The sequence below is a fragment of the Ipomoea nil genome, unplaced genomic scaffold (genome assembly GCF_001879475.1).
Source record: "Ipomoea nil cultivar Tokyo-kokei standard unplaced genomic scaffold, Asagao_1.1 scaffold3172, whole genome shotgun sequence".
NCBI classification, from domain to species: domain Eukaryota; kingdom Viridiplantae; phylum Streptophyta; class Magnoliopsida; order Solanales; family Convolvulaceae; genus Ipomoea; species Ipomoea nil.
In genome coordinates, this window is record NW_017619600.1 from 2,707,649 (window position 1) to 2,723,016 (window position 15,368).

Here is a 15,368-nt window from a genome sequence, read left to right on the forward strand (position 1 = left end):
ATAAGATTTTAATTTGGGGATTTTTGGGTAAAGTAAGAATTATAGGTTAAAAGGAATTTAAATGGGGTAAGGTTTAAGAAATGTAATTGGGTTAGGTGGTTTAAGGGTTGGGCTGGTAACTTGCACACCTAGGTTCGAAGCTAGGTGGCCCAAAAGGAAAACGTTGGGTTAAGAGAGCATATTTGCAAGGCTTCGGGATCAACACTAGCAAGAATCTCTTAGAATAAACAATCAATTCACAAAGGAAACTCACTAGAAAAGTCTAACAAGGAAAATGCACATTTTCAAGATAAAGGTAGGCTTAAAGAAAGGTTACCCTCCGACTCAGCTTGGGACTGGCCCATCACAAACACTCGACCCAAAGGCCTCGGCACGAACTCCCTCCCGAGGTTCCACCGGATCCCGAGCTAGGTGGCAAAGCTCTTGTTCCTAGCAATCCTTTCCCACATTTCCTGCATGCAAAGGTCTTAACTTGATCTCCAGACTCTACTCGGGTTGATCCTTGAGGTGGGGAGGTGCGTTCCTTGCTCGGAAGTCTTGTCTCGGTTTCTTGAAACTGTGGGATCCACCGCCTTCATTCCTCTTCTTAGCGAGCTCAAACGACCCTCTCTGCAACTGTTGTACCCGGTAAAGATCGGCAACGCTCAGATAAGCCTCCTTCAAGGTCCTCGGCTTGCTCACGGTCAACGCCTTCCGGGCTTCATAGTTGAGCCCAGCCACGAACTTCTCAACCTTCGCGAGCTCGGCGGGGACTAGCATCCTTGCAAAGCGGGCAAGCTCCAAGAAGCGTTTGTGGTACTCCACCACAGAAGATGAGCCCTGCTGGAGATGTAGAAACTCCTCGTACATAGCAGCTCGGACATGCGATGGGTAAAATCGCTCTCTCATCCGGTCCTTCAAAGCTGTCCAGTCGAAGTCGGGCTGATCTTGACATGCGGGTCCCTCATGCACCCACCAGAGATCGGCCTCGTGACTGAAGTAAAAAGAGGCCAGCTCCACTCCACGCTCCTCAGGGCACCCTACAACTGAGAAGATCTTGTCGAGGTTTCGGATCCACTCCTCCAGTATCACTAGATCCTCCTCTCCGGCGAACACGGGTGGCCTATGTCCCGAGACTAGACGCCCCACATCCCGATGTCCGGCAGGCTGCGGCGGTGGAGCAGTATGGTTATTGTGCATAAGAGCTTCACTCAAGGTCTGCATGATCTGCGTCAGATGTTGCAAATTCTGAGCCAGTTGCTCGTTGGTTGGTGTCTTGGGCGTACGAGCGCATTGACGAGGTGGAGCCATAGCGATACATCTACAGCAACAACACGGTTACCGTAGGCACAAACAACAACGCACCCTTACCTGGCGCTAACTAAAAGAACGCTAAGCTAAGCAGAAACAACAAAGCAAATAGGGCAAACGTTAAACAACACACAGCTCACCACGCGTCCTAGAAGTCCTAAGTCTTAAACTCATAGATACATAAAGGCCAACTTATGGTGTCAAACCAAACTTAACTTCATAAAAGTCCAGACTCTAACATCCTAGGCTCAAACCTAGGCTCTGATACCAACTGCAACACCCCCAATTTTCACGACTTTTAAAAACCAATTAAAGCTTAGTAAAGAGATAAAGTCTACTCATCAAGATTAACGTAAAGCAGAAGCTAAAAGACAAATACGGGAGATGTTATGCCACACCTATACATCTATAGGTGCACAGGCTAAGTCTAACAACACATCAAAGTCAAGCTTATAAATATCCATGGCTCACAGGCCAAAAGTCTAACAAAACAGTCATATTGAGCTACACTAACTAATGAACTACTAGCGCGCACTCCAAAAAGCTACTCAAAACCTGTAAAGCAACATAAAGATAGGTGATGACACCCGGTCAGCGAACATTGCTGGTAACCTATCAATACGCGTTAAATAGCATAAATAGATATTATATGCCAAAACCATTTTCGAAACGGAATACAATATATATCATTTCAAAATACATAGAGAAAAGTCAACTTCAAAAACTCATTCACACTCTCAAGGAAAAAGGAAATCAACATCCTTTTGACAACGACAAGAAAAGAATAACAACTGTAAACAATACAACTCGAGATCTATTCTATTGATCACAAAGCAGAATACATCAAGACATGCTCAACAGCAAAGAAGCACATACACACATTGACAACTACATGCCACAGTGACAACTACATGTCACGAGATTCACAGTTCCAAGTTCCAACCTTATGCCCTGTTACAACGTTATGGCTACCCCCGGCCTTATTTCAGTTCCAACCATTACCTCCGAGTGCCACCCAGTACATCTGAGTCCAACCTTATGCATCCAAGGACCGTCGTCTCCCCTCCAACAACCTCCAACAAGACCACCTACACGTAAGTACACGAGGGTCCTATTCATTTCAATCACACAACCACCTACATATGAGCCTACGCTCAGGTCACACCACCAATTTCAATCATGGCCACATGAGGACCGCATCATTATCAGGAAAACCAAGGCCCCATAAACCTTAGTCATGCTTCCGTCAAATGGCACAACAATTACACACGTTCACATCATATGAATCAATCAATGGATCATATCACAACAAAGATATGAAACCGTACTCAACAACGAAGGATCACAATCCGACACCAAACGATGGTCAACACAAGTTGCCACCCTCAATAGGAAAGAACAAACCGCACACACTAGCATTTCAACATCAAACTAGCATGCTTATCAAACGGGTAAACCAAAATTAGTTCCATAGAACATTCAAGACTCAACATCAATCCAACGAATCACAAAGTTGGACCACAAGCACGATTCAAGACACCAAATTCTACATGGATTCCTAACATAACGTTCTAGACATACGAAACATCAAGAAGACTCTCAAATCGCCCAATAAAACAACATCGGGAGGTCAAAACATCAATACCAAGTCAAAACAATCACGGGGAACAAATCCCCGCCAACCAATGTACACGTTCCCCGCGGGTGGGGCCACGGGTGGACCTCCACCCGTGGTTCCGCCCGCGGGTACAAATGCCCACCACTCATGTACCTCGCGGGTGGGGCGGCGGGTGGAGCTCTGCCCGCCGTTCCGCCCGCGGGTACCGACCTGCACACCAAATAATCCCTTCGGGGATTTTCAACAACAAGTCCAAATTCAAGTCCAAAACACCCAAAATCTCACACAATACAAAAGTATGACTTGAACCCAAGAAAATAGCCAAGCAATGGCATACAAGAACCCTAATAACAATCTCTAAACATGCATTACCACCAGGAAATGCATCAAATCACACATTTCAACACAAGAATCACAAGTAGAAGCCAAGAAATCATCATATAAGTAAGAAAATTGGTTTTGTAAAGCATGGGTTACCTTTGTAGCCTAGAACTTCACTTTCTCACCCTTAAAAAGCTTCTCCTAAAGCTCTTCTTCAACACCAACTTCATAAACATACCAAAAGACAACAAAGATTCTATTTTTAGAAAAAGACAACTAAAAGGATTCTAAAAACACCAAGAGATCTAGGATCTTACCCTTCCATATGCTCAAGATTAGGAAAGTATGAATCTTGGAAGACAACTTGTAGGATTTAGGATGCCCAAATTTTGGCTTGGAGAAGAAGCTACCAAATTCCTAGAGAGAAGGTAGAGGTTTTGTGTTTAGAGTGTTGGTGGATGACATGAAAAGATGATGCTAGGTTAGCTTGGAATACAAACTTAAGGTAGAATGGCACATTTTCCCTTACTAAAGTTGGAAGAATAAGGAGACAAGGGAACAACCCACTAGGCATAAGGTACAACTCTTTTACCTTGGTTTACTAGTCAAATTCTAGTCCTCCGACTATTGAATTTTCAGGATTTAAGAATAAATTAACAATAAAACTGGGATTAATTATCTAATTAATCCTTAACTAGAGTTCAGATTTACGGGGTGTCACATGCACGATACAAAAATGTTCAATAAACAAAAATTTAAGGAGGTGAAATTATCAATATTTAGACTCTTATCACGTTTACATGCAATGAACTAAGATTGCGCTTGGTTGGAAATGCTTGTACTCTTGATGATGCATGTAGAGTCATTGGGAGCCAAATGAGAAGCTATGAAGATAAGAGCAACACCTCTTAGAGAGCCAAATTGTGGAGTGTTTAGTGTTCTTGGTCATTTCGACAAACAAAGGCAAAATTGGAGCAAAAGAGCAAGAAGTTGAAATTCCCGCACAAATCGTCCACTTCTTGGTATTTTGGTCATATCTCTTCGTATAAATGTCCAAATCAATTGATTTTTATATCATTGGAAAGCTATTTGAAGGGCTATAACTTTAATGAATACTATGAATGCTAATTCAAAGGTTTTGGGGGTAAAAAAATAGCTTAGAAGTTGAAGCAGGTGCACAGATTTTCGTCTGTGGCAACCACTGCCTGGTGGCCACGGGTGTGGCCACTGGGCAGTGTGCCCTGCGTTTCTGGCCACGGGATCAGCCAAACCCGTTGCCAGCCTTCTTTGGTTATATTTAACCGTGTTTTCAGTCATTTTAACAGGGTTCCGACCAATTTTAGAACCCTAGCTTCTCTCTTTCATTTTCTTTCATATTTTAGGGTTAGATTAGGCTTATATTTAGGTTATTAAACATTTTAGAAGCTTGAAAAACTTGAATATGAAGCTTGGATTTCATCATTTCACTTCCATTTCTATAGATAAGTTCTACCTCTTTTATTTCTATTTCCACTTTGCTATTTAATTTCTTGCTTTATTGCTTTGATCTTTATCCTGTGTTTGTTATGGAATTCCTTGTTGATTATGAATCTTGTGTTATTTTCATTATGGTTGTGTGATTAGTTCTCCTTGGAGGGAGGCAGGGATGTAGGTTAGGTGTTTGATGGATGACTTTGAATTGGTTGAAAAGGAATGTTGATGCTTGACCTTGATGTTGTTGATTGACATGTTTATTTGAGTCTCGATTAGGGACTGACAACCTAGTCTAAGTTTAAGGAGTTGATCAACCATGCTTTACCTTTGAGAAAAGGGGAGTGTGTGATGTTAAGAACACCAGGTGTTTGATGAAATGCCTCTTAGACATTCTTGATTCATGAGAATGTCCTTGAATGTTCTAGGAGTGTGGGATGACCTTGAGAAAGGCTTCCCTATCGTTATATGGCATCTATCATCTTTTTGTCCCCAATTTGGTTTCACTATCTTGACCTACCTTTAGTTCCTATCTACCTCCACTTGCTTATCATTTGTTTTCATTGTAATGTGTTGTTTGATATTGTGTTTGTATCCAAACCAACCCTTCCATTTGGCTAGATTTCTATGAGGAACATTAGTATTATGCTTGGAACACTAAAGCTCTACTCATATCGCCAATCCTTATGAGAACGATATCCGGTGTAAGGATACCCTCTTACACATCCACTCACCCAAAGTACTACTTAGTCAAAACGCTTAGTAAGTATATATATATATATATATATAATAAAAATTGTCACGTTAGATAGTGAAAAAAATTTTGTCCATATAACTTTATCGATATTGTAATGCACCCATTAATCTATAGGCAAAAGCGAACATCCCTCTCTTTGTCCAATAACTTACAAAGAAATTGAACACTCATTTTGAGCACTAAAGTAAATATTTTATGAATAATTAAAAGTAGTCAAAAGCTAGCTCATGAGTTAAGGTTTGGCCCCAACTTAAGTACCACTCCACAATCACCTTTCACTCCAAACTCTTCCCAGTTCCCTTTGGACCATGATACGGTACTCATGATACGGTACTCAAGCCAAGACCCTAAATCCACCACAAAAGCTAGCTCATGAGTGAAGGTTTGGCCCCAACTTAAGTATCACTCCACAATCTCTTGTGGAGTCGATGTGGGATCGTATCATGATAGCAACGTCTTTAGGAGAAAACTAAGAATCAATCTCAGCTTTACATTTGACAAAATTCAATGAATTAGATCAAATTAAAAAAAATGCGATAACATTTTCGTAATTCTCACCAACTTTACTATGTATTCTAGAACACTATACTTTACACTTATCTGAATTTTCCAAGAATGCACATTTAGTTGTTACAAAATGCACGTTTAGTATTAAAAAGTTGCACTTGCAAAAATGCTAAAGTGTGTTGCACAAGAGGATATCTATTGGAGGATGGGGGTGGGAACCGGGGTTTTCGTTTTGAGATGGCCTGGTTGCTGGATGGTGGGTGCTGTGGAGTGGTAGAGCAGGCTTGTGGTGACGGGGGTGGTGGGGCTTTTTGGATAGTGTGAGGCTGACTGGTGACCGCTTGCAGGAGTGGGGGTTACTGTTTTCGTATGTTTGGTAAGCAAATTAAGTTGTGGCCTGCGAAACTTATGGCCTTACGAGGCCACACTAATGCGACTTCTTTGGCTAATTATCAAATTATTGAAGCTTAGTTGAATCAGCTTGAGGCGCAAGAGGATATCTATTGGAGGCAGAACAAAGCAACATTGGCTTCGGGGAGCTGATGCCAATACCAAGTTCTATCATAGGTATGTTTCTTCCCATAAGCGTAAGAATACTTTATCTAGAATTAAGGATTCTAATGGGGTGTGGGCTAGATTTTGGATTACTTTGTGGATATATTTAAATCTAATGGTACGCCTGCCGGTGGGGAAGATTTCTTTAATAACATACCTCCTAGAATTACTCAAACCCAGAATGATATGTTTGTTCGCCCCTTTGAGGCAGAGGATGTCAAAGTGGCCCTCTTCTCAATTTTCCCGGACAAGGCCCTAGGGCCAAATGGGATGAATCCAGGTTTTTACTAGCATTTTTGGGATGTGGTGGGGGTGATGTGACTTCCTTTGTGCTTGAGTATTTGCATTCTGGAGCCTTCCCGGTTGGGCTGAATGAAACAAATATTGTCTTAATTCCTAAAAATAAGGTCCCTGGGTTGGTGTCTGATTTGAGGCCTATTGCCATGTGTAACGTGATTTACAAAATTATTGCAAAAATGATAGCTAATAGGATGAAACCTCTGCTAAACGGTGTGACATCCGAATCCCAGAGTGCTTTCATTGATGATAGGTTGATCACAAACAATATTCTTATTGCTGCGGAAGTGAGTCATTATTTGAATAGGAAGCAATGTGGAAGAGTTGGTTGGGGGGCTCTAAAATTGGATATGACTAAAGCTTATGATAAAATGGAATGGTCTTTTTTGCGTAGCATGCTTGTAGCTCTAGGGTTTGCTGATAGATGGGTTGATTTAATTATGTTATGTGTTGTATCTGTCTCCTATAATGTTCTTGTAAATGGCTCTATAGGAGGCGGGGTCACACCCACCCGAGGCCTAAGACAGGGGGATCCACTATCCCTATACTTATTTATTTTTTGTGCATAAGGGTTGTCTCTCCTTTTGCAAAATGCTCAGGCTCAGGGTTTTATTCATGGTTGTAGGGTGACTAGGGGAGCATCAGCCATCTTCATTTGTTTTTTTGCAGATGATAGCATGTTGTTCTTTAAAGCTAATTCGCAGGAAGCAAGTGTTTTTAAGCAGTGCCTACATACCTATGAGCACCTCTTAGTTCAGTCTGTTAATTACCATAAGTCCAGTGTCTGCTTTAGTAAAAATACTAGGGATGATGATAGAGCCGCAGTGGTTGGGTTACTTGGTGTTATTCAGGCTCTTTATTTTTGAAAATATCTGGGTTTGCCATCATTTATTGGAAGAAATAAAAGGTTGGTGTTTTCTTATATTGAGAAAAAAATTAAGCAAAGATAGGGTCATTGAATAAAAAGTTACTAACTCGGGCAGCCAAGGAGATCATTTTGAAAAGTGTGGTACAGTCTATGCCTACCTTTTCAATGAGTGCTTTTCTACTTACTAACTCTTTATGTATAGCTATTGAAAGATGTATGAACAGGTATTGGTGGGCCAAAAGTGGCGCCAATGGGAGTGCTATTCATTGGATGGCTTGGGATAGGCTTTGTAAACCCAAGGCGGTTGGTGGTTTGGGTTTCAAGGACCTTCGGGCTTTTAATCTGGCCATGTTAGGCACGCAAGCTTGGCGTTTTCTCACAAAACCAGAGTCGCTAGCTGCCCGTGTGTATAAGGCAAGATATTTTCCTAAGACCTTCTTTATTGATGCTTCTATAGGAAATAACCCCAGTTACTGTTGGAGGATTATTATGGCTGCACATGATCTAATTTGTAGTGGAGTTCGGATGATGATAGGGGATGGTGAGGCTACTTTAATCTGGGGACACTCGTGGCTCTTGGATCCTAATCTGTTGATCCACACCCCTATGCCATGGCAATTGGAAGGGTCTAGGGTGTCAGGTTTGATTGATTCGGATACTCAAACATGGGATTTGTCCATTCTTCATGATATCTTTGACCCATGTGATGTGAACCGTCTTTTGAGGGTGCTTGTGTGCCCATCTTATGAGGACTCGTGGTATTGGTATAAGGAACCTAGCGGTTCCTATTCTGTGAAGAGTGGTTATAGGTGCATTACGGGTGAGTTTAACACTACCCAGAATTGTTTTAATAAGTGGACATCTTTATGGAAGTTAAAAACACCACCCCGGTGGAAGACTTTCTTATGGAGACCTATTAGTGGTATTCTTCCCACCACTACTACCCTCCTTTTAAAGAGAGTGGATGTTAGCCCGACATGTCCTATGTGTGTTTTGGTTCATGAAGATGTTATGCACTCCCGCAATGATTGTGAATTTGCAAAGCTTGTTTGGCATGAGTTTCAATTCCTTATTTCTTGTTTGTATAGTGGATCTTTTCCAGAGTGGTTCCAAAATGCTATGGATTTATTAACAGTAGATATTCTCGTTAAAGTGGTTGTAGTGCTATATCATATTTGGAGTGCGAGGGACGAAGCGGTATGGGAAGCGTGTATGCAGCCCCCATCACGTGTTTGGAGGCGTGCTGCTACAGCCATCGTTGCATGGGACGCTGTCGCGGTGTCACTGGTTCATCCTCCTACACAGTAGCACCCCGCTGCCTCAGCTGCAATCGGATGGTTTACGTTGCTTCTTCGACGCGGCCTTCTTCACAGATTCGGGCAGGGCGTGCTTCGTAGCAGTCCTATTCTCGGCAGAGGGTCGGTTTTTGGCTGCCTGCCGCAAACGGCCCGTTGCCATACTCAACGAATGTGCTCATAGCCGAATCCCTTGCGTGCAAAGAAGCGCTATCTTTGTTGGGAGATCGTGCGATTGTATCGGTAGCCTTTCACACCGATTGCTCGACTCTTCATCGTTTCATCAATAGCTCGGGGAGCTTGCCTAGATTGTATGTTGGAGTGGTTATTCAGGATTGTAAGGCTATAATGGCTGCCTAGGCAGTTAAATTTGATTGCTTATTCTTTAGCTACTAAAGCCGTTTCTTAGGTTGGTACTCTGTCCCTCCTGACTTTGTTTCTTCACTCTTGCAGTAATTGAATTTCACTTTATTGCTTTCAAAAAAAAAAATGCACTTACTAGAATTTGGTTAGGTGAAATAAAGTGTAAACATGTATGGTAAGAGATTAAAAGGTGTCTCCTATAGTTAGGATCCATTCAGGATACCTTGTGGTCTAACAAAAAAAAAAGTGTAAACATGTATTAATTGAGGGATTGAAAGCCTTGGGGGTGGAGAATAACAACCACCCGCCAATTAGGCGGGAGCAAAATATGTGAGAAACCCAAAAAAAAAAAAAAGAATAGAAAAAATATATTATAATGAAAGATTACAATAAATTGTCTCTATCTCTACTCGGATCTATACTTCACATATATTAAACTATGTAAGGATCGTATATTTATAAGAACATTTGGGACTAAATCATTCGTAATAGGAATAGGAAACTAAGCTCACTCCTATTTAGAAGTTTCCTAATATTCAACAGGGTCTACTCAGGATATCTCATGGTTTAACAGAAAAAAGTGTAAACATGTATTAAATGAAATATTAGTTATTGGGGAACTTCTTGCAAGATTAGCAGTGCTGTGTTAAGCATATATACAAACACTCAAAAGTGAAGAGTATTGAGATAGCCAAAAATCTAGATAATCATGAATATAAATTTTTATACAACATAGCACGCCAATCTGCAAACAAAAACTTCATTGCAAATTAAAATAGAAAAGAAACCTAGATGTAAACTCATATCATCATCTCATATAGCTAGGCACCAATGCACCATGATAAACTTGCCTGCTACTATAGAGCCACCAACACAAATCCAACCTTTAAAAACCATCAACATTAGTTAACTCAAGCATACTGGCAAGAGGGGGTTTCACCAATAACAGGAAGATCCGATCCTAAGCTTGTGTTTCAACAGTAGCATCTATAGCATATTTTGGATATTCTGCAATAGCATCTTGACCAAATTAAAGATAGTAGCATACTATTCAGCAATCCATTGCCTTGAGAATAGTATATTCACAAAACCGGGTGTGATCATACTGCATCTTTCGATTATCTAGCCGGGATTGAGAAAGTTTATGCTTAATGCCCTGCAAATCAGAAACATTCGGCTGTCAATTCAAAGAATAGCTTTTGAATGAGAAACCAGAAAACTAGGTTAGTCATGTTTTATTATAGATCAAATAGTATGTTATTAGTTGCAATATGTCTTTGCATAAGTACCATATTTCTAATTAAACAACAGTAAATTCACTGTGAGCTCCATCATGTCATCTTCTACATATGGATACAGTAGTGATTCCTCATAATCAAGTCCGATGATTTTGATTTATAGAAAAATAAGATAACGAAATAAGATCAGATAAATTAAAGAAATAGTAAAAGCTTTAATTTTATAATGAAAGTAAAAAATTAAGAATGAATTGAAGCATGTTAGTTGTACTATATGTAGCTTCTAACCTCAAACATTCTTCATCGTAATGGATGCATCAGCCTTTCCCAATCCACAAGTGACATTGGGCTCTAAGTCATCTTTAATCGCCTGCAAATGAGAAACTATTTGTCTGTCTGTCAAAGGTAAAATACAAATTAAAGCAATATTATCAGTCTAATATAACTTCTCTATCAAAAAACTTTCCATTCTCTGTTGTGGAAAAGCATGTTTACTCTGCAGGCTCTACAACCTCTATAAAGAATACAATTTTTCTTCAAGTCATTTCATACTGTTAAGAATGAAAACTCCCTATATATCTATTACTTCTTTCATTTAACTTCACAGTTCACAACCACACTGTCATATATATACATGTTAGGCTACTGTTATCATGCCTCTTCACATCCCTATGACTCTTCACATACCCATGACTCTTCACATATCTAACACTCCCCCTCAAGTTGGAGCATAGATGTTAATCATGCCCAATTTGTTACATACATATACATATCACATGAGCCATAGGATTTCACACCTAGAGTCATAACTTTCGAGACCAACACCCATGTCTCGAACCACTTGAACAATCTTCAAACCACGTTGTGCCAAATCAGTCCACAACGCACCTTGTCGCACCAACAAAGCTTCTACGGTAGGAATGACAATGGGGCAGGGCGGGTACGGGGGACATATCCCACGCCTCCGCACCCGCATTTCCAACCCACTCCCCGCACCCGCGCGGGTAATGAAAATCCTACCCCATACCCGCCCCCGCGGGGATTTTGCGGGTGCGGGTAATACCCAACCCGCAACTCTAATTATTTATATTACACTTAAATCTAATAAAAATCTTATACTACAGTTGTAATTATCACATTGATTTTTTTATAAATTTGAACATAACTCTAAAATATAATAAGAGCCAATGAAGTTAGTTCTTAATTGGAACTAAAATTGTGTTGATAGTATAAATTGTATTAAGTGTTTACTCATTGTGTTATTTGTATTGTTCCTATTCAAATTTCATGAACAAAAAACTAAGAAGTTTAATACATTATACATTTTCAATTATAAAATATACATAAACTTATATAATAAATGAATACTAATAACAATATATATATATATATATATATATATATATATATATATATAAGTGCGGGTACGGGGCGGGGATACCTCCCCCCGCACCCGCCCCCATACCCGCGCGGGTATATAAATTTTCCCCCATACCCGCACCCATTACCCAAATTGTGCGGGTATTTTAAAACCCGTAGGGACGGGGATGCGGGAACCCGTTGGGTGCGGGTAGAATTTCCATCCCTATTCTACGGAGCCAAAAACCAGGCCAATCACCACAGTGCACTTGTCCCTCTCTCCATGCACCCTTACCAACGCTGTACAACACCACAGTGTTTCCCCAATGCATGCACGTAAACTGATTCACCCTGAATCATTATTCAGTCGTCGGCCTTCCCCACGGCATATGCCAAGCCCGCACCACTCCTGGCACCAGTGCTGCCCATCCTACAACACCCCTATTTACTTGCACTGAACAGGCTACACTGACTCAACTCAGAACCTAGTAATGCTCCCATACCAAATTAATTTAAAACAAGCGACAAACTATCATAAACCGGTTTTCAAAAAAAAAAAAAAACAAAACTATGATAAACTAAACACAAAGTTCAAGGCTTATTAATATGATAAACCAACCAACACAAAAGAAACTATTGCCTAATTATTCCCTTATTATCAGTTTTTTTTTCCTTCTCAACCCAACACAAACCTACTGACCATCCCGACAGCAAAAGACACCTACTGACCATAGTCGCTGGCGGCCGTCACAAACCACTCAACCCGGCGTCGTCGTTGTCAGTTGTTGGAAAATACCCACTGTCGGATCCTCAACCGAGCTAAAACAACATGCCACCAACAATCCATACTCCAATACATCATAAACCATACTTTGATGAAATGGGCTCACGAAAAGACAATATTTTGCCGTAGAAGTCACCGAAAATGGCCTCACACGCCTCCACCACCACCCCAGACCTACTGGGCTCACAGATGCGAGCCTGCCGGTACTCGCCTTGACCGGAGAGGACGTCGAAACAGAACACACGTGCCGGCGCGTGGGGTTTGAACCTCTGGACTGCGACGGCGGGTGGAGGCTCCGTGCGCCGCGAAACTCCTGCCGGTGAAGTCGCCTCCCTGCGCCGATCAATGCCCACTGGGCTCTGATACCATGTTAAGAAAGAAAACTCCCTATATATCTATTAGTTCTTTCATTTAACTTCACAACCACATTGCCATATATATACATGCTAGGTTACTGTTATCATGTCTCTTCACATACCTATGACTCTACACATATCTAACACATACAATGCATTATCTGCAGTCTAGAGCATTCAGTTGCTTAAAATAAAATGGTAAAAAAAAATTTACTTGAGGACTAACTTTAGGATTTGTGAGTGATGTTTTTGAAACCAGGATCGTTGTCAAATATTTGATTTGATGCCTTACAAAATGCCAGAAATAGATGTAATCAATCTCATGATGCATCTATAGTCTATAGAATTTAATTGCTTAAAACAAAATGGTTAAAACCTCTCATGAAGAATGAGTACATGATCTAAACCCTTTGTTTGAAACAAGAATCACAGTTAAATCTTTGATTAATTTGAGGCCTTACAGAATGCATGAACTATCAGTTTGGGAATTTTTCAAAAAGGTATCCAATTAGCATACTGATCTACAAAAGCATTTTAGTACTTAGGGTTAATTGCAAAACAGAAAGGAATCAGAGATGTAAAGTAGTATGATCATCACATCACATTAGGCCAGGGTATCCCCTTAATAATGCAAAATGAGATCAGAAAAAGAAATAGTTGTTAGATATAAATAATCTAACTATACTGAATAATAATACGAGAAACCTAACCTCGTATAAGCAGAAGCGATAATCATGTTGTTCTCCAGCCACAGTTGATGTTCTAGTTGTGTTGCCTCTTGAACGGTAGACCGTCAGCCATATTTGTCCCATACTTGACTCAGAACCTTAGATGGCGTATTGGTGTCTACTGAGCAGTATGAGTACCGTAACTGAATGTGCTATATAATGAATATCCTGAAGCCCATCGATCCAGGTTTATATTAGACACAGTGTCTGGTTGAATAACAACTTCTAATTATTCACTCCAACCAGACCACTTAATAAGTCTAGTCAACTTGCACCACTTAATTAAGGCCTTATATAATATACAATATATATTATTAGGGAAAATCTTACAATAGTAACAAGTTTGTAAAAAAAAAGTTAGCATCCATATGGAATAGAAAAGAAATAATTGAGAATGGATCATATGTTGTAGCTTCTAACCTCAAAAATTCCGTTTCCCATTTCAATGCAAGTGCTACACTGATCCAACTTAATTAAACACCTCTTCCAAACAATAACATCTCAATGCTAACCACTTGAGATGTAGGAAATCACCATTACCTGCCCAATGCTCGAGTTCATTAATTAGCTTCAAGAAACAAGAATCTTAGTCTACATAATTTTCCTTTAGCTACTTCCCATACTTTTCCATGCATGGAAGCTATTCTCCAAGTTGCTGGTAAACCTTCTCATATTCTAATCACTACCATTTTTACACTGAAAACAATGCAACAAACACATCATTGTTACAAAAACAAATTGCAGAGTTGTTAGCCACTTACAGAGGTGCAACTGTTGCCAGATAAATTCATAATGTGAATCTAGAGAAATACAGCTTCTCTAATTGCATTATATTGTAGTAAACTATTTACCACTACCATTTAAGTGGTTAGTTAACCTCTCAAAGTCTACTCCATAAAAGTAGAGTTGTTACTTTTTAGCAATCAAAGAGGGGTGAGTTTTTGGAGATTATTTCATATTGTATTGTAAAAGGAGTGCCCAGTTAAAGTAAAATTGTAATTGATCACTGTCAAATCTAAGCTTTGAAGCCATACAGAGTGTATAAGATGGAGGTTATTTATAGTTAATTCTAAAAAGAGAAGTTTTCAAAATTATACTTGGAGGATCAACTATATATAGTTTGCAAATTGAACTCACCCAAGATAAAGTTTGCAAATTTCATCTATCCCTGCTTGGAGGATCTACTATATATATATATATATATATATATATATATATATATATATATATATATATATATATATATATATATATAGGGAAGGGCTCGCGTGCATTTACTCCTTCCTGTAAAAAATGAGGTTGAATCTAAGTCTTACGTAGCTCTTGATCCAACGGATAAGATTGACAGCAAAATATAAACGTGAATTGCTCATTAAGGGCGTTTTCGTCCTTTTGATCATATTAAAAACAAATTCAAAATTTCTGATCTTCTTCTTCTTTGCGCATTTTCAAAATTCACCATTGATTCCTAACCTTCGATATTTCCTAAGCTCAGTCGATTTTGCGATCTGTATGAAATTGGCAAGAAAATCTATTCTCTTCATCGTTCAATAGCTTATTCG

At 39.8% G+C, this 15,368-nt stretch overlaps 1 protein-coding gene across 1 annotated transcript; it reads right to left on the reverse strand.

Annotated features, from left to right (window-relative positions):
* Positions 1-486: 486 nt before the first annotated feature.
* On the reverse strand, positions 487-1,290 carry LOC109168104. The gene has a single exon (XM_019317149.1). The coding sequence runs from the start codon at positions 1,288-1,290 to the stop codon at positions 487-489; it is 804 nt and encodes a 267-aa protein (XP_019172694.1).
* Positions 1,291-15,368: the final 14,078 nt, after the last annotated feature.

Excerpts from the sequence above, each read along its gene's own strand:
- LOC109168104 (XM_019317149.1), bottom strand. The coding sequence starts at position 1,290 with ATGGCTCCACCTCGTCAATGCGCTCGTACGCCCAAGACACCAACCAAC.